General features: G+C 38.6%; 1 protein-coding gene across 2 annotated transcripts; it reads right to left on the reverse strand.

Moving 5' to 3' along the window:
* Nucleotides 1–3,194: 3,194 nt before the first annotated feature.
* On the reverse strand, nt 3,195–23,831 carry mtmr10 (myotubularin related protein 10). 2 transcript variants are annotated; one of them, XM_042491433.1, is made up of 16 exons: nt 23,315–23,831; nt 21,127–21,187; nt 18,545–18,681; nt 17,687–17,759; nt 16,274–16,416; nt 12,766–12,859; nt 11,957–12,104; nt 11,183–11,270; nt 9,771–9,859; nt 9,350–9,480; nt 9,126–9,195; nt 8,541–8,611; nt 8,046–8,218; nt 7,787–7,957; nt 7,024–7,206; nt 3,195–5,740 (listed from the first exon to the last, which is right to left on the reverse strand). In XM_042491433.1, the coding sequence occupies exons 1-16, from the start codon at nt 23,369–23,371 to the stop codon at nt 5,129–5,131; spliced, it is 2,301 nt and encodes a 766-aa protein (XP_042347367.1). In that variant the 5' UTR covers nt 23,372–23,831; the 3' UTR covers nt 3,195–5,128. The 2 variants fall into 2 exon arrangements, with proteins under 2 accessions (XP_042347367.1, XP_042347280.1); XM_042491346.1 differs by having other exon boundaries at nt 3,195–5,743.
* Between the last annotated feature and the right edge of the window lie 460 nt (nt 23,832–24,291).

Genomic DNA, 24,291 nt, shown 5'->3' on the forward strand with positions numbered 1-24,291 from the left:
TCTTGAAAGAAATCAGAGTAATTTTCTCAGGTTTCAGAGGGTTAATGAGATGCTACAATAAAAAATGTTTTTATTACACCAATACTTTTACTGCTTTCGTGTACAGTGTGCTGTATGCAATAGACCATGATGTGAACTCTAAACAGGATGTGCAGATTAAAATATGTTATTTTCAGTGGCATGGTTCTTCCACTTCATATTGTAATCTTAAACTTTTATCCAAGTTGTAAACATTTAGTGTTTAACAAGTTAACAACCAAAACAAAATTAATTTTGCATGTTTCTGTCCCTTCTTTTTTTAACTCATCTCATATTGGAACTGGCTTTGGGGACAATATCAAGTATTTTGAAGTCAAAAGGCTGAAGTCTAAGTGAAGTCACAAGACATTGGTGTTTAGGGCTAAGCTGAGTTGCAGGTCTTTTTTGATTTTCTCAAGTCTTACGTCATTTAAATTTGTGAGTCGAGTCTGACATCAGTCCACACCTCTGCAAAGACGGCAACTATAAATGTTTCTTGTCTAAAGGTTCTGTGTAAATTAATGTAGTGTTAGGGAGTATGAGGAAATTAACCACAAACATTAACTGTGTATGATTCTTGTGTCAATTTGCCTTTGGAGATCATTTCTTCTTATTGTCATTTTTTCCTTCTCCCTGTCTGATGTTGTTCAGCAGGTGCGCTGGGCTGAGGAACCAACAGCTGTGTTTTCTTCACTTGGCAGATTTCAAAAACAGGATACAATGTCAACATCCTCTGTGCAAGCACTTACACGAGAGCCTTTGTGTTGATGGTGAACACAAAAATGAAGTGAGTTTTTAAGGGAGCATCCTCCCTGGGGAGCCCACCATGCCTCTGGAGGACTGAATTGCGGTGTCCCGGAAACACCTTTCTCTGTCTCGTCCTGTTCTGCCACATTGAGGACCTGCAGGGGTTGTGCCTCTTCGTCTTAAGCTACTAGCTGCTTCTTTCTGCTGCCTGCGATGCATCTTTGATGGCTAAGCTCAGACTGGCCTCTGAGCAGTCTGGTGGTAGATGTCTCCATGAAACCTGCATCCCACCTCTTCAGGGCGGACATCAGTGCTCCAGCTACGATGTTGTGCTCCAGCAGAACAAGACATGACTGAGGTCATATCCAAGTCCAATGATAATTTCCCTTGTATTTACATGTGTTTGTTTACATAAGAATAGCACCAATGTTTTAGCCAATATGATGCCATAAAAAACAGCAGGATTTTCCCAACCACTACAAGACTTGGACGCAGGGACTACATTTTTACTTTTCACAGCTCCTATTCCAAATAAGAAAAAAAAAAGCTCAAACAAATTTCACTATCATTTCTGATCAAATTAACCATTCATTGCTCTTTGAAAGTCATACTTACATTATTATACCATTATATAATATCAGTGGCATAAAATGTTTTTAAAATGACTATAATATTTTTTATTGCTATTTTTTAGGACAATATTTCGACAAACAAAGGTATTTATTTTGACAGGTCTAATGAAGACTTTTTGGAAAAGGGGACCAGAGCACTGATTTGGGTTCTCAGGGTGGTAGCAGCAATCAGTCACTAGAAATAAAATCATGTTTTTGACCAATGTTAACCGGCACCTTTCAGTCGCATGCAAAGCACAGTCGGCCTCGCTGCAGAGATCTGGAGCCACTCCTGGTTAACTTAGCCCCCTCACGGAGAAAGGCTGTGGTTTGTCAGGAGTTGGATGCTGCTGGTGTTAGGGAGTTGGTCTCCAGGGTGGAGACGAGGCTCTGTAGGACTAAGTTGAGACTCCATATGTGATGTCCTTGGGTGAGGCTGACATCACAGTTTTAAGAAAGCGTTTGAGGGGGCTTTTGTGGAAGGGGGCACAGCCTGGATCTTCAATCAGCCATCAATGAGGGTTAACTCGTGTTGCAAGAACACCGTATGATGATAAAACTAAGCCACCTTAAAATAACATTTTGTTAATATTGTACCATCAGAGATAAACAGATGAAGTCAGTGGCTTCTTGAGCCAGAACCCAGTGAAATAAAAACCAGAACGCACATTCATTTGAAAAATAATGTAATGATTGTTACTGGTACACAGTTGAGCCTTATTTTCTGTTAGGAAAAATAGCTTCAGTGCAGTACCACTGAATTTAAATAGATTTACAGAACTGATAAGTCAACAGTCTTAGAAATCTAAAGTAAGTCAACAGATTTAGATTATAGTTACAAAAATCGTCAATCTTCCCAAAAAGGCACAGGGGATGTACAGTAGCACTTGCATCCCTCGTTGAGAACATTTGCATAACTGAATAAATACATCTGCTGCTCATCATTATCAAACTGTGCCGCAGAGGAAGCACGGTCATCATGCAATTACAGCAGAGTGCAACACTCTGAATTAGTGGAAGAACACGTCATATAAATATCTCTCCAGAAAATAGACTAAATCAAGGATAAAAGTTATTTAGTACCATTATTCAAAAATATTAATTGTAAGATTTCAAGCATATACAGTATTTATAATATTTGCCAAAATTATATCCAACAACCACCTTAAAACTATCCTATATATTGAGTAAAATGTGCAATTAATAGCATTTGGGAGAGCAGATCTGCACTCACACTATACACATCTATTATCAAAAAACACCTGAACTAGTTATTGCCAAAGAATCACGAGTTTATCAGGATATTACAGGAAACGGGTCAAAAGGGTCGATGCTCCCCTGTGATTGGACAGATGTTAAGTCTGTCCAGTGGTCTTGCATTTAAAACTACAAAGATATTAAATGCTGTACTGTTATTTTAAGACATAAGGATATTACACAGTGCTAGTTTCTCACCAGTTTTAAATGGGTACTGGATGACTGATCCATTCCCCTGGATGTGTCTCAAACCAGTCTCTTGTTTAGCAGGTAGTAAACGTCCCAGGCAGATATTTTAAAAGGCGTCCAAATGACAAAGTCTTTGCAGCGTTTAGCTCGCAAGAAAATTCTCTGAAAGCACCAAAGACTGTAAATAAAGATGGACAAAATGACAGCTCCCCAAAATGAAGCCAAAACATCTTGATAGCCCTGTGGTGAGGGGCTGCAGTATAGGCCATAAACCCCGCCCCCTCCAGGTTAGCATATGGGACATCAAAGAAAAACTCAAAAAATGCATCAAATACATTCTTTCCAAAGATGGTTTCTGTCATTTTAGGTAGTTCTTATCATGCTGATGCTTGTTCAAGTGTTCATTTTTATGAAGTTTGGTTTTAACTTTTTATTTAATGATATAAAAAAGGGATTTTGGCATCATGGTTGACTGCCGTGTGCACCAATCGTGTGATCTCATTCACTTGGCACTGCTCACAGTGGTCAGACAGGTGTATGTGCGGGAACTTGATATCATGATTGCTGCTGCTGTGCAGATTCTGGCACCAAATGACATCACCAGCACAAAATGGCGACAATTGATTTGAGGATATTTTGGCTTCATTTTGAACAGCGGAGATGCATCGTCCATCTTAATATACAATCAATGGATTGCACAATAAAAACCTGTTGATGCACAAATCTCACCATCACTATCCTGACTGGAAGTACGTTAACTTCACTGTATTATTTCATTCCTCTCTGCAGAGTGGCATCGTCTGGATAAAAGAATAAACTGCTACTGCAAACGCAAATATTGCTATAGCTACATACAGTATGTTTGCCCGTTCCCTTTGTACAAACATCCGGCTTTTCCTTAAATAGCCTCTAGTTATAGTTGACAACTGACCTTTATTGTCATTTTACTGTCAAAATTGCACACATGGTGTATTTTTGACACTTGCTATCCAGATGATTGATTGCTGATATTTTCTCATGAGCTGCCCTGAAACTGTGTCACTTGTCATCCACCCATCACTGTCTGATTCACTGAATCAGCAACTTCAGTGCCTGAAATTCACTATGTACTAAACTAGAGACTGGTTTGACTCAAAGCCCTTGTCTGTCCCTTTTCTTTCAAATATTTATCATTCAGCCACTGTTAATAGCATCTCCTCAGTGCCTTACCAGAAGGCTATAAACGTTTAACAAAACCCCTTCAAAAAGAGAAGAGGAAATATCTACCACAGATTGAAGTCCTCACAGCTCCACTTTGCCCTCTCAGTGTCACCCGCTTCATGATACTAAAAATAAAGGCCCTTTTCTCTGCTTCAAAAATAGAGTAAATCTACAAAGACCCTGAAATCACACTATTTGTTGCTTACAGTGAAACCCCAGCACAGCCATTAAAATATGGGCACTTGGAGCAAAAAGCATTAAGTTTGTGCAAAGAAAAAAAAAAAGCCTCTTTACATTCAACCAGACCAGATCCTCTTTGTTTTTTACCAAATAGTAAAATATTTGTTAGCAGTGTTATTTTCTGTTCCTCTTTCTGAAATAAAAACTAGTTAACATTGTCAATTACTTTTCCTGGAAAGTACAAACAAATTGAGTACTTGAAAATCAGTGTTAAGTGAAATGCATCATTGCTGCTGCAGTAAAATGGGCATTTTCTAATTTCAAGTTTTCCTATTTTTCACTTCCATTACAGCGGGGGACCAACTTACTGACCAACGAGAATTCATCAAAAGGACAACTAAACTGACAGCACTGATAAACACACACTTAGATAGTTCAATTTCAATTATAGCTTTAAAATGTGCCCTCAACTCAGTATTAAAATCTGCAAAAGCTCTCTTTGTGTGGGTCATGCTCAGCAAAAAAGAGCAGATATCTGAACTTAATCTTGAGAAAGACAAGAAATACATCCATATAAAAATGCATTAAGTATGATGATCTTTCACAGTCACAGGAGACCTCACAGTAACAACTTACGAGCCAATAAGGAGGATGCGCTTTGGTTAATCTGAATTCCTCAGCTGTAATGGACAATAATGATTTGGTCCTGTAGAGGACGCTTCACTTTAGAAATTACCTCAGATTTCGATGCAGCATCAACGGTGCAAATTCTAGCTTATAAATAATTCAAAATCAGAAGTTAATTTCTTTTCTATTTCTCATTTTCCTCCTTGGTATTTAAGAAAGAGGTAATAGAAAATAAGTTGATTAATTGTTACACACACCTGCGCTGAGCTCTGAAAAGTGAGCCCTACAGCCCTACATTTTCAGAGAGTGTCATTAGCAAGAGTTTCTGTGGAGAGCCAGATCCTCGCTCCATTCAGAAATTTGCTAATGGGGGTCCCATGGATACTGCGGCGACACAGGTTTCCCATTGGGGTGAAAGGAAAGGAGGAGGTAAGGAAGTCTGGAGGTGTAAGGGGGTCATGTGGGGAACTGGCCTTAAAATACATCCTCCTTTGGTCTGAGAGGGGCCCACTGGGACTGGGGAGTGGCGTGTTGCCTGGACTGGGTCCCTTGTACTGCCTGAGCTGGCGCTGTAGTATCTCAATTTCATCGACCAGTTGGGAGAGCTTGTGGTAGGTCGTGATGGGGCCTCCTCTGGGAATGCAGGCTTCAGGAACCCAGCGCAGAAAGTAGAGCTTCCAGAGAGCCATGTGTGAGGGCGTGATCAGAGGGATCAGGAGGCCCTGCTGGTCAGCTGGTCGAGAGAACCAGTCCCTGAAGAAGCGCTCGGACGGACTTTCATCTTTCACTGGTGACAAATAAGGCTTTAGCTCCGACACCAGAGAGCCCCGTCGGGGCAGTGTATCCTCTGCACCCTTCAGTCCATTGCGCAGAGATGCAGGTGTTCCTCGCAACGTGGAGCTGTAGGTTTTCTGCTGGAGGAAGGACACAATTTATCATGTTTAGTGAGAATAATCTAACACAAGCTGACCGAAGCTCACTCGGTTCAGGTTTTTAAATTAGTGCATCACCACCTGCGTTACAAGTCAATATCCTAAAACCTGTGCGTGAAGAAAAAAGCATTTATTTTCTGTGTAATAATTCACCTTCTGTGCATTTGCTGAAGATGCTGATGAAACAAAAACAAAAAAGCTGCCCATTAAATCTTAGCAGCAGTTGTCAGAACTGCTGAAAGGATGAAATTGTCATGTTAAACATTAACTCTATCAAAAATTGTGTAGATTTCAGCAAAATAGAGATGAAAATAGTCATATCTGCCAGCTTGTAAAAGGGCATATGGTTGAGGTGAACCATTTAAAAAATACCTACACATTTGTGATCTTAATTTGACCTTGTAAATTCAAAGGCTTTGGTGTGGTGAGAGCCTTAAATTGATTAGAAATCACAGTGACAGCTTGTCTTACAGCTACACTGTAAGACAAGGAAAGCACAAACTATGCTAACAAACTAGTAAAATTAGTAAATAAGGGTGTCCTCAGGTATCCCGACACTTTGCTTTAATGCTTTTTAAAACCTTTTCCAGATCATTTTTTTAAATATAACTTAAGCCTGGTTTTTGGACAAATCCCCTTTTCTTACTCAAGCATAGCAAGAAAGTATAAAGGTAAGTAATGTATACGTGGTTATTCGAGTGAGTCAGGATAATCTAAATTTTGCCAACAGACAAGAGCAAGTATAAAGTAAAAGAAATTATTAGGTTCAGTGGTAGGTTTAATGATTTGTGGCATCAGAAAAGTAGGCATTCATGCAGAAGAGTTCAACTTCTTCTGAAAATAATTATTTTAGATTACAAATAATGTATAAAAATTTGATAAAACATTTGTGGCACTTAAAACCTCACTGAGACAAATTTAAGACTAATGACGTTAACAGTCTGATTTTTATAAAATTAAATTCAAGGCATTTTAAGACTTTGTAAGGACCTGTAGACACCCTGTAAGTTCCTTTTCTATTACCAAAAGACAAAACCAGAGTGTGATACTTTTTCTTCTGATGGCTTTGGGTGCAGACATTTAAGAAGTCACTGCACGCTAAAAACTAGGAAGGGCTACAGACCCTGCGCCCTCATTAAACATGGCTGAAAACTCTTAAACTAAGGTTGAAAGTCTTTACTGAAATTTGGGTGTTTGACATGCATGCACATTTAAACAACATGCTGCTACCGCTCATATAAAAAGCTCAGAGTGTTGTATACCTTTGTGCGTCTGAAGGTTTTCACTTCTCCATTCTGGACGCAGGCCGCTCCTTTGCCTACATACATGGGGTTGTTAAACAGGGTTTGGTCTTTGGTAGAGAACTGCTGTGACCAGTCCCACACAGGAGGGAAATACACAACCTGGTCTTCACCTTGAGGGATTGCTTTATTCTTGGCAAAGTCCTGCAGAGTAAACACAACGTTATTTATACTCTGGAAGTTTTTTCATTGTGTACAGTAACACAACTCAACTGCCAAAATTTGCTTTTGTCAAATTCAATGGTTACTTTCCTGACCACAAGCTAAATGTTTTGTTATCTGTGTGTATTATGTTGTGCTCTTTCCCGTCAATTATCTGATACAGATGGAAGAAAATTATAGATTCCGACATGTGACGAGACCACAGAAACACGTTGCTTTGTTGCACATTATCACCTAAAATTATAACATGTAGCGTTCTTCTTGGAACACTGACAGACACGTTTGGATTTTTTTTTAACATAAACACATTCTGATAGATCTCATATTTAACTTTTAAACAAGCACAAATAAATTTTGTGTGTGTACACATTTGTGTTTGTTTTTACTTAATCAACTTCAGTATATGCAAAATGTTATAATTTAATTGATTCAAATATATCTATATGTTCAGGATTTTGGTGGAATCTGGTGCATTTGATGCACAATATTGTTCATGGTATAAATATATTTATCAAGCTCCACTACATGAATGAATATACAATCATACGTGTGCATCTCTCACCATCAAGTGCTGAGCACGCTGTTTGGGGGAATTGAAGAGGAAAGTACTGAAGAGTGGAATCCACATGCTGTCACTCAGTACCGTCAGATAGGCCTCTGTGAACTCAAATGCTGCTGGGTATTGGTTCATCATCTGCCACACGCAGTCCAGGAACAGCATGAACAGCGGGGACTTGACCGGGAAAAATAAATAAGAAGCATAAGTGCCTTGGCATTTCGATTAGATCTGTGGTGTCGGTTATTCACTGTCAGACAAATACCTCCTCTTTGTCATTCTTCTTTAAGTGGTTGCATCTGTCCAAGAAGCGATGGCCAGCCATCACCCACTCCTTCTGCACCAAACTCTGAAAGCCAATGAGGCTGCGATAATGTGGGTCCAACATGAGCTGCACCAAGGAGGACACCACACAGTTCAGGTCTCTGTCCTCCTCCTCTGTACAGGGAGAAAAAAAACAGAGAAACCAAAAGCTTCAACAAGGTGTCTGCAAGGAAAGTCATTTCAAGGACACTTTGGCTGTAATATGGTAATGACTCCAATTTGACCATAACATTTGAAATGCACTTTGGCTGCAATGTGCGTTTAAAGGTAAGCGTATGTACAATATCACAAATGATGGACTACGAATTTCAAAAGTTAAGTTCGTCACGCAGGAAAACGCTGTTACTCTGCAACTCCCTGGCTTGAACTGTGAGGCTTGATTTGATAACAACGCATGGACAAATGAGCGATAACTTACAAAGAGAGAGAGTTTTACCTTGAAGAACGACTGAAGCATTCTTTCCATCCAGGTGGTACACGATCTCAGCTGAGTGTTTCAGGAAAGCCCTTCAGTCAAACAGAACAAAATAACTTATTTTCTATTAACCAGCTTAGCAATCATAACTTTATGCTGTGTACTAAAGAAAAACATCAGCGTCTTGGCAAGAGTTAAATTTCATAATTTTCAAATCATGGCATTTTTAAAGTTTTTTGAGCTTGTGGCCCAGGCAAGCACGTGACAGTAGTGCTACCACCAGATCCTTGTTCCTTGATTTCAAGGCTGAATAATCATGATGTATATTTAGACAAAAACAACACAAAAATAATTCAGATATACAGTGTGCTTCCGCAGATACAACATCAACAAATATATTCAACAAATTACAAAGAGTACATGCAATAAGACTTTTAAAAAACAATCCGAAATATTTATGCAGATATGTTTTGTTTCAGAAGGAACTATGAGGGGAACACAAATTCTGTGAAAGCCACCACAACATTTTAATTTTGGTTCTTTGTAAACTAAGATGTTTATAAAGTTTATAAAGAGCTATAATGCAGTGTCAGGTTGTTTACAAACCTGACGTACTCCAGCCATCGTGAGTTTTCAACAGATGAGAGCCACCTCTCCTCGGACTCCTCAAAAGGATCTGCACACAATCAAAACAGTCAAACACTTGCACACCTACAAAATGTCAAGGAATCTTTTTATTTTCCATTCAAGAGAAATTTGCAATGGGAAATGTTTCACACAGAGGGAAACACTTGCAGTGGTTACCTACTGTTACTGTTGAACAGGCTCACCTATGACGCAGATCTGCCTGACTTTAACAAAGGCACTCTGGATGTCCTGGATGTTAGGCAGACACTTGTCCAGATCTGACCTGACGACCTCACTGCGCTGTGGGTGGCTTTTTGTAATGGCAGTGAAGACCCTACCGCAACACAAGACAGACATCGACTACTGGGTCAGAGAGGACAGCTGCAGCATCATCACACTGAAACATCATCTATTAGCACATTACCATAACAGGCTTAATTAACAAAAACTAAAAGGGAGAAATGTTTAGAATCATATTACGACAAATTTCAACATTTTCTTGTTTTACTGCTGCAGTTAAACATCTGTAGGCTGCTACTGAAATTCAGTGTGAAGGAGAGAGAGAAGAAACTGCACATTTAGCGCATGATTTGAATCTGAGTGCAGTAGAGGACTTTGGCATACCTCTGTTCAATCTTCTTCTGCTGCACCGGATCAATTATGGTGGCCATGCGGACAAGAGCACTTCCATTTGGGTGATTCCAGCACCAGAGCTACGAAAAAGGACAGAAATAAATCAGTGGGTGAATAAAGGGATACTCTGATCAATCAAACTGGACGGTACTTGGAAATGACAGTTAATTAATAACTAAAAGGAATAAATAAAGTATCTCTAAGCAAAGCTTGACAACCAACACACTAGGGATGCACAAACTTATTGTCTGAACATTGGGATCGGCTGTTGATTGCCATCGGCCTATCAGCAAATAAGATGACATTCACAGCTGGGAGTGGCCGATGTGCTTCCGTTCTGTCGCATCAATTATTCGCAGGTTAAAAAGCAGGGCTTGAGAACTATGGTATCCCGTCATCCTGAGGACAACAGAAAGCCTGTTTAGGACAAACAGATCTTCCCCAGGACACTGTCAGGACAAAGGGACGCTGTAAACTCACTAAATGATTTATTGTTACCACAGTGCGTTCAATGTAATATTGTAAAATTTGTTTTTTGGTGAGACACCTGATTAAATGGAGTGGTTTGAATGAGAAATTTGTTGAGGTTTTTACAACAGTAGGAAACAGATATTTTATATAGTATAATTGCTTTTGTATCTTATGTTTATCATGTGGAAAAAGGTTATATTCAAGGTTGTTTCATAATTTTGTAGTTAAATTTATGCTCATTGAAAGCCAGGGTTCACACACATTTTCATGGACAACATTTCCAAACTTTTAAATGACTTTTCAAGGATGTTTTTTTTCTTACCCTACTTGCCTGGTGTTTTTCAAACATTTCAGATTCAAACTCTATGCAAAATAATTTCAGCTAGCAGGCATGCAGGAGGGGAGAGACGAACCGAGGCAGAAAATGATGAAACATATGTCATGGTAAACAAAATGTTATCACACATTGATTAGAGCTACATTACAACAACAGCCACATAAAATTAATTTGCTGTTATGTTTCATTATGTGGAAGGCTGCCAGTGGAAGATTACTGCTTCAATTTCATTATATACATCAACATTTCATGACTTTTCCAAAACTTTCAATGATTTTAATTAATTCCACTTTTTTTTCCAGGCCTGGAAAAATGTGATTGTGAAATTCCATGACTTTTCCAGGTTTTCCATGACTGTGGGGACCCTGGAAAGCTGAATGCCTTTGAAACAGTTCAGTTATGTTTTTTATAATGAAGATTTCCTTTTTTCCCTGGCACAAAATAACAAGAAAAAACTTGAACAACAAAAACATCTGTACCTGGATTGGTTGTTAGCCAAATTGTCGACTTAAACATTGGTTTCAGTATCAGTCCAGAATTTCACAATCTGTGCATACCTAAAGTATACTGTTAGTGGAGAAATCAGAAAACTCACAGGGATGCGCTGATCAGTGAAGAATATGGAGTATTGCTTTAGGTCCTGATCTGCCAGAGAAACTGGGACCACAATGTACTCTGGAAGACTAAAAATAAGAGTTGGGGAAAGACTGGTGTTACACAGAGCTAAAACACAACACACTACTAAAAACACACACAAAAAAAAACAGTAAAACATAAGAAAACCCACAACTTCTAAAGTCAGAAAGTAACATCCTAAAGCAGAAAATAACCATTGACTAAACACTGGATCACTCATGCCCATCTAATTCATACGAATTGCACTTGTTCTGCTGTGTCTGTCCCAATTATCTAAACTGGTGAGTATCTTTAGCACTGAGGTTTTTTGTGATTGAGGGAAAACTGAATCAGAGCGTACTGTAAGTATTGTTTTAGCCCCATGTGAGGTGTACAGTTTGGTGCAAGCTACCATTATGCAATTTTCAGTCTTTTCTCAAATTCCACATAAAACAACTGTACAATCCTTACTTTGAAACCCACCATGATGTCACCACTGAACTCAGATGAATGGCATGTATTGTCCAAAATATCCTTGCATGTTACACTGAGACATTCAGAGAGATTTTTCCTCATGAAGAGAAGAAAAAACTAACAGTGTAAATATACTGCCTTGCCAAAATCTACAAGGTATGAGTAAAGGGTGAAATTTAGAGTGTCTGTAACAACTAAGGCCAACTGGAGGAGCGACAGACATACTCTGCCTCTGACGCCCATCACAAATTGCCAATAACAAACAACATGAGCTGAGAACCTTGGTGAGATGGCATAACTCTCGTTGATGGAGCACACCCTCCACTCCGATGCCCCCGTTCTCTTGATCTCCCGATCCCAGTCTGATGGACGGTCAAAAATGGGGGGCCGTAATCCTCCCCGAGGGGTGGAACCATTGACTCGCTCCCCTGGAAATACAGACACACTTTGAGATTATTTCTGGAGTGTAATGCAGCTATATTAAACATGGTTTGTCAAATCTGGAAGTTAGAATTCTTAAAAAGTATACTGTGCAGGATTTAAAACAAAAAAACAATGCATACATTCATACAAAAATAATCTCTCTCAATCATCACTTATGACCCACTTGAAGTGTATGATGGTGTATTTATTTGCAAAGACTCTGTCCTTTGTCTGTATTTTATCAATTTTCTTCTGCAGTGTTATGGACATTCACACAAGTGAGAAAGGAGGTTATAAAAAGGTAGCGACCAGGTGCCAGACCATAAGGTGCACACATTCAAAAGGAAGCTACAAAATTCATGGACACTGTGCCAAAAAATGCAAACGCAGCGAGCAACTGTAAATCTGGTGTTGGCTTTCACTTAACCTTACAATACTGCCTGCAAACTGCAACTAACAACTCGTGCATAGTGTGCCTTTAAATGTGGTTTAATGCCAGAAGAATTAGTTGAAAAGTAGCCTGATGACAAACACTGCCACATTTACAGAAATGCTGATTAACTTGTGTTTTCCTTATAAATAGATATATAGGAACGATAATAGTTTCTAAAAACATGTTGTGTCTTTAAGATGCAACAGAAGAAATATGGTGTGTTGTATGCATACTTTTAAATTCATGGTATCGCCGCCCTTGGTACTCAAAGCCAAACAGCAGCTGAAGATCAGCTGGATGTGAATAGTGGGCAATAGCAAGGCAAACCTAGAATAAAAAGAGAAGTACACTCATAAGACATACAGTACAGTACAATACAAGTACAGCTGAATAAAAGAATCAGTTAAACATTATCTAACTATTCAGTCTCCAGGTTTACTCCGAGTGCTAAAATGAGGCCGATTCTTTGACCACACAAACAAGAACAAGTGAAACCAGGGAAAGCAAATGTTTAACTGACAGCCTACAGTGCTCTGGGTTTACTGGACTGAATCTCTCGGTGGCTCCACTGGAGTCACACAAAGCAGTCCATTCAGTAGTAAAGCTGTGAATAACATGAGAGGACACAGAAAAAAGTGTGTGTGTGTGTGTGTGTGCGTGTGTGTGTGTGTGTGTGTGTGTGCAGACAAGGCTGCTCCCAACTCTGTAATTTCCTATGGCAAAATAAGCTATTATAGGTTGGGTTAATTCCATATGTCACAAAGAGAAAAAAGGAAAAAGAACTGAGATCCGTTTTAGGTTCACACTGTAATTACATACATGGTGTCCATAAATAAACGTACGAGGAGTGAGGGAGGGTAGACTCATTTCTATTTCAGGGCCCCATACGTATCATCCTTCCCTACTCTGTTTCTTCGCGGCAGAGTACATACAATAAGGTGAAATCTGTGTTTTAAAATAAATTAAATGGAGACTTGTGGTCATAATACTGTTCAATGCAGTGCCATTTGTGAGCCAAATGTGCTGCAGGTATGTGCTGTGCTGCTCCAAGTCCTCCAAAACCTACACAAAAATTGCTCCCAGATGACATGAGAGGAGATCAGACTTGTACATTCACATTCATGTACATTTCATTGGCACACTGTAAAGAGATATACAGCTGTCTAACTCCAGTAGTGAGACTACAAGGAGCCAACAGCTCCTGAAGACCTTTGTGCACATAATTCACAAATATTTATTTCCAGGATTTTATTTCCAGATACCACAATGCAGCATCTGTGCTTACAGAGCGTGAGAGTGCTAAATGTTTGTTTAGTTACTGTTGGCTGTATTTGAGTTGATTAAATACACCTATCAAGCAATCACATGTTCCCACGGCCTGGCAGGATCTGTCAGTCGTGTCAAGAAGGAGAAAAAGAGGAGGAAGAAAAACCTGACACCAATTACTTAGGATTATAGCGAATATTTGCCCAAATATTCACTTTAATATAAAACATGCAACACTAGTCTGTGACTTTTTTCATCTTTTTTTTTTAAAGTTACCTATTATTTTGAGACTTAACAATGCAAAGTCAGAAAAAACATTATGAAATTGTGCCTTTTATGTCTTTGCACTTTTAAGACTGTTGAAAAATTAATTTAAGACATTTTAAGACCAATTACAGCCTTACTAATTCAATGCCTTTTAAGATTTTTTAAAGCATTTAGTAAATCTAAAGTTATCATCTAGCCACTACCAGTTCTGTCTAATATGTTCCTGGTTTGTTTTATTTGCCCTTAAACATGATTTAAAAGTCTTGGCAAAATCAAAGCCTAAAGTGCTGCTAGTCACCATAACAGCTCAACTCACTACACAACTGACTAATGTAACCAAGGAAGTGACTGTTTTCCTGGACTTGAAGACTGCATTACAGATAGGTAGCCATACTTAATGTGCTTTTTAAATAATTTTAGCAGGATTTAAAGGGAAAGCCTCTACATGCAAGGACTTCTTTTAATATCCCCTGTGTCCAACTATCTTTTGAGAACACCAGCAGTCATCCAAAGATATATGGAGACATTACTGATATAGAGGTATTTGCATTGTTAATTGAAAACACATCACTTTCAATCTATGGCTACTATAAAAAAAATTGTATTGATTTACTAGTCCCTCCACTGAGCTCTAATCTGAAGGATGAAACATCTGTCCATCTAATCTCTCTGTGCAGGAGATGAGTCACAGTCATGCTGCCAGTTGTTCCTACAATAAGGATCATTCTCAGTTTCCTTCGCCTTGAATGAGCATTGTTCTCAATGTCTCTTATTCATTGTTTGGCTAATGGCCACACTGAAAATGCCTTTGGAGAAGCTAGTCGTTTCTGTTCAGATGAAGGGTGAGAGAGTGGCACATCAATGTTTGTATGATATAAATATCCTTGTCGCTGAGGAAGTGAGGAAGTGGTCATAGTGCTGAAACTGTGTGTGTGTGTGTGTGTGTGTGTGTGTGTGTGTGTGTGTGTGTGTGTGTGTGTGTGTGTGTGTGTGTGTGTGTGTGCACGCATGCGTGTAGTGAGTTCACACAGTCAGGAAAGGAAAAGTTTGGTCAGCAACAGCTAACGGTGAAATGGGCAGGGGAAACTGAGAAAAGGGGAATAAATGGTTACTGAGAAATTAGTCATTTGTAGGTGTGACCTTAAGAGTGAAAGCCACTATGTGAAGAATCTTAGTGTGTTTCTTTTAAATTATTGTGATGGCAAGTTATTTTTGCACAAAAATGACCTGATTGTGGTAAAAAACTGGTGCGTTATGTTCAGCCCATTTATCTCAGTGTCCCTAACCTGTTCTAATTTCCAGCTTATCAAACAACCATGATTTGTTGCACCCCCTCTGCATCTCATATTGACGCTAAGAGCAACCTTTAGCATCTGAATGTGCACAAAGCTGTCTGTCACCTCAGTGAAACACATGCCATGTGGTTAACATTTGAAACCATCATGGATTGGTGTAGGCACCAGAACCATATGGTCAGGTTTAAAGAAAAAACTCCAACATGTTTTCAGTTGAAGGATGTTTTTTTAAAGGGGTTACGGTAAGATGTCAACATTACATAAATAAGTATTCACGTAAGCTAAATAACTATGTGACACCCACATGTAATGTTACATTACAACAACACTTGCTTTTGGTTTCACACAAGACATCCATATGTAAGTTAAGTAACATTACATTTAAGGAGCATTGACTTTTGTTTTAACATGGTCATCTGGGTAAAAAGTCCTACGTTTGTTTGACCCATTCACTACCCCTCCCTTCAAGCCTACGTGGACATTCCCTGTCTTTATACTACTTCACTTGCTCCTAGCATCAAATATTGCCATGGATTGGCTCATATTGGAGTTTGTTGAAAGTCTGGTGCGTCTCAAAAATGCTGAAGGCGACCTTCGGCGTTGGCATCACACGCAAAGGAGCATGACAAAGCATTGGTATGTTATGACCTGGAAATGAGAGAGGGCTACTGTCCCTGGGTCGTACACATGAGAGAATTAGGGCACCAGAATATGTTTTTTTTATGCAACCACTGACGTTGCCAAAGTCAGAATTTTGTTTTTGTCATTTTATATATTAATTTTACCATTTCCATTCAGTCAGCTCATGATTCACCTGGACCTAAAGTTGATGTGAATCTGACGTTTTTAAAAGCCGCTCTAAAGAGACCACCATCAAATGACTGGATGTGATATAAAACCAAACATCACTCACCTTTTTGGCACTCTCTGGCCCAGCCTCATCAAAGCAGAACCTTATGATGCGTAAGTCTTTGCAATAGAGGATGAGCTCTGTCGGGTTGAACTTCAGCTTCTGGTTCGAACCCAAAACTTTCTTCTTCCCCTTTGTATCGTTTACTGAGAGGAACAAACACAAAATATGACTAGAACTTCCTCTAATTAAGATGGCAATGTTTTGTGATGTAACACTGAATGTTAAAGCATCCCCTCTGAACATCTGTGCAATTTTCAGAATTTCACAATGTGTTTCAGAGTTGTGTCAGTTTAGGTCAGATAGATCACAGAAACAAGACTTTGCAAAACACTTTGCAATTAATTACAGAAAAACTGTATGATAATAAACAAAACTAATGAATAGCTTTTTAGAGGGGGGCTCAACCAAATAATTACCATTCTGTCTTTATCCATCAAAACATCATACATTAGCCGATGACCTTGTCCTAAAACATATGCCATCAAGTATCAAGTTTTAAGCCAAGTAGTAAATGGGGTATTGCATATTAGGGGGATTCAGTATAGTGTATTATAATGCTTTATTCGTATCAACATAAGACTAAATATCATTTCAGATTTTGACTACGTGACCCTTGTGAAGATTATATGTTGTGTGAAAGCACAAGCTGTCTTGCCCAAAATATTACTTATCAGTGTAATCAAAACATACTGGTATTTGATTTCACTGATATCAATCGGCACAAGGGCTTTTTCATGCTCCTACACTGGTGCACATCCCATAATAATAATGTTGTCTTCAGTGGTCAAGTTCAGACAGGTCAAAAACAAGCTGGGTAAAACAAAGCCTCATGCTTCATCACTGTAATACAACAAACCTTGCTCTGGGCTGTTGCCCTCGCACTGTCAGCAATCGACAGCAATGAGATATATAAACAGGCTAATCCCAGCCAGGCCGCACTGCCACTAAACACTGCCTTAGCTGTGACATCACTTGTTATCAGATTGCTGACCAGGAACAAACGACACGAGTCAACCAAGCTGTCAAAGATTAATGACGGACTCATCTAACTTTAATCCTGATTGTGGATCACTCGTGTAAAATGACTGGGTCAGGATGTTTGTTCTGAAACTGTTGATTAATTAAGATCTTAATTAGGAGATTCAGAAACATCTGCTGAATACACCTTTAAAAATGCTGACATTAGCTTGCATTTTTTCTGTTTTAATACTGTTAGGAAATTAATAATTTGGGATTTTCTGACTACTGATGAGACAAAAGCATTAAGTTAGAGATAAATATTTGGGCTCTGATAACAAGAATTCCACATATGGAAGTCAGTCAGTGAATGTCTGCCACCGATGAATAGCAAAACAGCAGAATTTATAGTAAAAGTTAGGGTTTGCCACAAGTTTTATGTTGCTCCAGATATACCTGTTACTACTTGCTCCAGACAGGTGAGGGGGATGTCGTGTTCTCCGAGCAGTAGGTGGGACAACTGAGACTTCTGTGGGAAAGGCAAAGAACCAAAAATGTGTGTGACATACTGTAGGCATTATAGGACACCCATAACACTGAAATATTATCTTCTCAAATACTGTAGAGTAGATCTAGCTGACTCCCTCAGACTGAGTAATGATCAAGTTCCATTTTGTTATTATGGCAACAATCTGCCACATAGCTGGAAATGACGTCTGTTCTTTCACTTCTTGTGCGATATCACTGACAATGTACCGCAGGAAAGTACACAAGTTTTCCTTCCTCCTTGCCAGCTGCACTGCACATACAAACATGGCTGTGAAAATACAAGTATTTGAGCTATTCAGCAGTATGCTGGTGGAACCAAAAAAATTCACAAATATAAAGCTGAAAGAAGAGATTTCTGCACACTTGCTGTAGATCTGTTTCTCTTTTTTGAACTTTCAGTCTCTATAAAGTGAAACACTGCAGATGTAAGTGCAGAAATCTCTTGCATCAGTTTGGATTCATTGATGCTTCCAGCGCCTTAGCAAAGCTTCAGCCTGGCGAGGTGCTGATCATCCTGCATTACAAATATAAAGCTGAAACTGTTGCTATTAGAGGTCATTCTTTATTTAATGCCTGATAAAACTCTGACACTTTCATGCAGTTTGAGGAAGTTAAAAATGTGTTTGTTTTTTACAGCTATGGCATTGTGTTGACAGAATACCAAACCAAAAGCGTTACACTGAATCTTTTGACTACAGCTTCTAAGAATGACTAAATACAAAGAGAGCACAGTTTGATTGCTTTACAGTCAGACTACACAAATACCTGCTTAGAGGGAGCATCCTGAGGGATGAAGGAGACCTTAAAGTTGGTACATATCAACTTCCCCCAAAGGTCATCCTGACTGCTTTCAGCGCTGATGCATTTTCTCACAAAGTTCACCTCATTTACTACGATCTCCCCTGGTGAAAAACAAATGACAGAAAAAAAAGATGTAAGCAAAAGACCTGCAGTCTACCAGTTCAAGGAAGAATAAATAAAATGAAGATTAAGATCAATTTTCTTGGCTTTCACTTTCTCAACACACAAGCACTTAACTTTCTGCCATGACTTTAACGTCAACCTGAAACAATGTTAGAAAGTGGCATGTGCAGTCCTTTATTCAATTCCTCAAGCTCAAACAAAAGCTAAGGCTTTCATCACTACTTAAGCCTTTCATTATTACGTCTGTTATCTAAATAATGAAATCAAATCCTACTGGTATCAAATTATCACTAACATGTACACATATGTTAAAATATCTTAAGTTTTCAAAAAGAAACTTTGATGGAACTTCTAATTTACATATGTACTGTTGTGCAATAAAGCCAGCAGAATATCCAGGTTTTTGTTTCATGAACTTTACATTTACTTGCTGTAACAGTTGTGATCTAAAGTTTCAATCATAGTTTTGATGCTTTTTTTTGTAGTAGTTGCTCTGCGTTTTGCTCCCGAGTCTTTTCTGTTGTTCCTTCATGTAGACCCCACAGTTGAGGAGTTTCATAAACCAAAATCATGATAAATGTAAAAGGGTTTAGTCTTGGCAATATTGTTGAAAATGAATACTGACAATCTGCCAGGAACAACAATAAATACTGTAACGAAAAAACTGTTATGTCACCAGGTTGACATTTCTCAATGTGCTTACATTAACATCAAAACCAGTTATTGGTAAAAACAAGTTCAACTCGTCTGACAGAGATATCAGTGGGCAGGAAAGTGAATGATGGAAACGCTTCAAAAGCTTCCTAAATAATACTGGATAATCCTAAAATGCTTACGGCTAACAGAAAATTGTACACATCACTTTTGAGCCCGTCTACCCAGTGCAAATCAAAGGATTATAATCCTGTCACAACTCCAGTGATACATTTTGTGATTCTCCAAAAGCAAAGCAGACACTGTATGGCACATCACTGAATTTTCTTTCCATCTCTATAGGTGTGCAACCAAGCTGGAAGCTGTGGTAACTTATTCACATCTCATTTGTAATGCTTTTCTGTAAGAGTAGGATGGTTGAGAAAGGCTTCGTCGCAAAAACCAAAAGCAAAATTATGTCAAAAAGCTGAAGTTACGTTATTCGGGAGTCTCTGTCAGGCAAAAAATCCCACACAAACAAAGTCAGTTCTTCAGTTCTTCTACATGCAAGCCACATTATAGATTTTACTTAAGCTTCAGAAAAACAAGGCTTCATTTCATTTCTTTTATGAGCAACATGACCCTTATCTTTTAACATGTACAGAAAACGATTAATGTCGCTATAAAAAGTTGCCCCAGGGATTTTTAAAAGATGAGAGCTGGGGCAGTAGGGTGGAGTCCTACAGACCCACTAACATCAAAGGACTGCCTAAAAGCAGCATGGAGCAGATGCACAGTAAGTTAAAAACAAGTAGGCTGGTCATGAAACTTGTTCGTCTGTCGGGCTACAAAATCACCGTGCTGAAGGAGTGACAACCCTTAAGTGGTAAATGCTGCCTGGGAATGGATGGAAAGTTTGTTTTTCCAGGCATTTATAGTCAATTAAAATTCTCATGTAAAATTCAACCTCAACAAAACACACGGCACTGAAGCACAGCAGGTTTGCAGATGAAGCTTTTTTTGGCTCTGCTAAACCTTAAAAGATGTAAAACTGACAAACAACTACTGTAAGAGTTCTCTCTCTTTTATAGAGGACATAACCATATATTTACGTCAAAAAACACAACGTCACATTTCAAAGGGTGTGTCGAGCCACTCCCGTGAGGCTCCCAGATCAACTGCTCCAACCTGAACCAGAATAAATCTCCAGTTAATTTAACTACACTTCAGACTTAAGTGCCATGAATGGTAAATGTGCATTGATTGGCACAGCTTGGGATAATTAAGAACTCCATATTTAAACGTTTTAAAGCAGGTATTTCCTGCAAAGTGGTGATTTTTTACAACTGAGAAGTTGAGACACCACAGACACGGAGAGGAAGTTTGCTGCAAAGGGCACTAAACTGTTGCTTGTGCAAATATCACTGGCAGGGTGATGTTTCTAAATCCCTGTGAGAGAATACACTTGCATTGTGAGAAAAAAAAAAAAAGCAAAGAAAACAATTCAACAACAGCCTGTTATAGTGCCTGCACTCTAATGGTTTACATTAGGGTGGTGCCAATTGACAAATGTATTGATTTTTGAGAAACAATTACACTTTGCATTCTATATATCTGCACTCTTTTCTACCTCGTACTGCAACTTACTTTGGGCTGTGTCAAACATAATAATAGTAACTGAGTTGTAGCCCTTACAGTGATGCTGTCTGACACTGAATCTAATTATGTATCAAGCATTAACTAACCTTTTATGTGATCTATTCTTTGGATAATGCATAAAATAAACTTACCTTGAAGTAACTTAGGCTCCAACTTTTTAATAGGTGGTTCAATAGTTTTCTTCACATCAGTCTATAGAAAAAACATAAACACCAAGGTTAGTTAACCACTAACTCATCAGATGGTTAATGAATACTGACAATAATGTGTAAGGTGGAGGGATTAGAAATTTACTACTCAAATGCGCCCCTGTGTTGTAAACAAAGCATGAAATATAAAATGCTTCTAAGTGTAAAACTGATTTTTAAAAAAGAAGAAACTTGTATAATAGGACTTGCAAATTCCCAACAAGCAGAGATTCACGGTCATATGACCACACTGAACATCCTGTCTGCTGTTATGATTTGTTTTGTTGAATAAATGCTGCATAACTGTTGCAATATGCAGTGAGTCAATGACAGGCCCGGTGCAAGCTGTTTACAGAGCGAGAAGGAGCTAAAGACACACAGCAGTCAACTAATGCTATTAATAATGTATCCCCAAATACTGCTCACACTTGCATATACAGTGACAACCCATGAGTGCAAACACTTACAGGCTGTCACTGTATCACACAGTTATACGTTTTTCATTGTTGGCTCTACTCCAGTACACAGATATCCAGTGAATGAATGACTACAGGGTTAAAGTGCTGACTTAAAGAGTCTTTGAGGTAAAAGCCAAGAAGTTCTTTTACACTTGTGGTGATTTGTAAAAAGGTCTACAGTTTCTACACAGCTCATTCCTACCTATGTAGCTGTATAAGTTTGAATATCCATAAATTAAAACGAAAAACACATTAACCTCAAAAGTTATTGTTTTATTCAAAATCCATTGTGCTGGAGTACACAGTAAAAATAAACCATACCCAGAGACAAGGACATGAAGCATGAAATGAAATGGTTAGAGCATATCTTGTTAAGCATTGGAACTACCCCAAAATTAAGTACACCACCCTCAGAGAGTGTAAAGGCCATATATTACAACAAAATCCGGGTTAAGTGCATCATTGGTATGCCTCATAAATATGCAGTGTTTGCTGTGCATTTAATCCTATCTTGGAAGCATGTACCTGGACACAAATATGGGTCATCAGTGTAATGTTAATTTACATTTTGCTATTTTTAAGTAATTAGTATGCCAATATGATGATCACTCTAAACTAGGATACATGAATTGATGTATTACTTTTTAAAAACCAAATGGAAATATAAACATGTTGCACAATTCACTTTTCAACACCAGTCTTGACCTTGCCAGTATAAATACTGATTTTGTTTAGGTTGGTGCACCTGCGTCTGTCAGCAAACAGCTGTCTAGAGAAGTGCACACACCTGTAGGCAAGACAAGGCAAATAGGAGCCCATTGGATGCCAAATTATAGTTGGGTTCTTGCACTCCTTTTCAAAACAGAATTAGATTCTACATACAGGTTTCAATTCTCCATATTAAATATGAGTAGGGAGAAAACTTTTGCTACTTCTGACCACTGGTATTTCACTTGATGTAACTTTACAGACACAGACCATAAGAAATCTGGCAAAACATTTCTGAATTTTTATTTCATTTTATTTTATTTATTTGGTGGCAAGTCATGAGGCCACATACAGACTGACCTCAATTTCGGGCAATCTCCTCTCTTAGCCCTTTGAAACCTTTAAAAAATCGCTTGATTTTGTTCAAAACATGGATAAAGGAAATAAGAAATAACCAAAAACTGACCCAAAAATTAGCAAGAAATAAGTAAAAAAAAATGACAAGAAAATTAACCGTAAAAAGGTGCAAAATGATAAAATAAAACAGATATTCTTACTGTACTAACAATTTTCTGAAAATTTCCCGTATTTTTTAAAACATATTATCTAATTATCCCCCCCCCCCCCCCTTTTTTTTTTTTTTTTTTTTTCTTATTTCTTGTTTTGTGCGACACATTTCTTGCCAAATTGCTGAATGTCTTTTCCCTCGTGTTTTTGTAAGAAATCAGACCAACTTGCTGACATTTCAGATTTTTAAATGCTTGTGAAAGGCATCTGAATGAACGGATGTCGATCCAGATTTCAAAGGGTTAATCTCGACCAAACATCAAATATCAACTTTCCTTCCGCCACACAACAGTCAAGACAACTTCAGTCTAAATTAATTCAAATTATTTAACACTGTATCATGACTATACACCGTGAAAAGTTGACTTTGCTGTTATCAGCCATAAGCAAACACATACCTGCACAGGAGGAAGATAACACTTGAAGGTGGGTTTCATGGGTTTGACAGAAAACATTGTTTATGTCCGCCCTCTCTTCGATGTTCATAAACGGGCGCTTGGCTGTTGCCAGTGGAAAAAAACAACCCAAAAGGAGCCTTCAATAAAGTTTAGGACAGCCCTTAGTTGAGTAGACCCGACACGTCCGTGTGTAAAATATTCATCAAGACAGTCTGGGCGAGCGACGGCACTCCTCCATGTCGATAAGCAGTCGAGTAGCAGATTAAGCTAGCTGGTTGAAAAAGTTGACTCAAGTTAACGCTGAGACGTCGGCGTTAGCTCGGTTAGCTTGCTAGCATAAACTACTACATGAAGTTTATAAACGCCGTCTCCACGTAGACATAAAACAACTAAAAAATTAAGAGTCGCCCGTTGTGTGCCTACATTTTCTTTCCACCTGTTACTGTGTTAGTTACCCTCAGTGACTTCCTGATTGTCTAACTAATTCAGCCAACGCAGTACCTGATGCTGAAAAGGGCTCAACGGCCATGTTTATAAAGAGCTGAGGTCCAGCCCTACTTCCGGGCTCAGCTGCTCAGCTATATTTTTGCACCGAGACTTTCTTTCATCAACCCTGCTAACAAGTTCACGCATGACACCGGAGTACTCTGCACATATTATACGCCGAATTGACATATACTGCTGTACGTTATCGAACATATCGATAATCTTGTTATTTGAAATATAAAACAGTGATTGTTTTGTTAGCGTTCATAAAGTACACCACCCATGGACTACAACTCCCATGAGATGACCGGATTAGAGGCCACGGGCGTGAGCGGTCAGGGTCTGTTAGTGATTTTTTTTTATGAGTAACTTTATTTAACATATTACTGGTGCAGAAACTAGTCGAAACAACAAAATTACAATAACAACACCGTAATCGTGTATTTAATTGGACTGATGCCGACATAAAGCCTACAGTTTTATATGTATGA

The sequence above is a fragment of the Plectropomus leopardus genome, chromosome 1, assembly GCF_008729295.1.
Source record: "Plectropomus leopardus isolate mb chromosome 1, YSFRI_Pleo_2.0, whole genome shotgun sequence".
Classification (NCBI taxonomy): domain Eukaryota; kingdom Metazoa; phylum Chordata; class Actinopteri; order Perciformes; family Serranidae; genus Plectropomus; species Plectropomus leopardus.

Coding starts and splice junctions, on each gene's coding strand:
- mtmr10 (XM_042491346.1), bottom strand. CDS start 23,371: ATGTTTTCTGTCAAACCCATGAAACCCACCTTCAAGTGTTATCTTCCT. Junction 16,417..17,686: donor TCTGGAGCAAGTAGTAACAG/GTATATCTGGAG, acceptor TGTTCCTCTCAG/TAAACGATACAAAGGGGAAG. Junction 9,196..9,349: donor CAGGCAGATCTGCGTCATAG/GTGAGCCTGTTC, acceptor GATTGTGTGCAG/ATCCTTTTGAGGAGTCCGAG.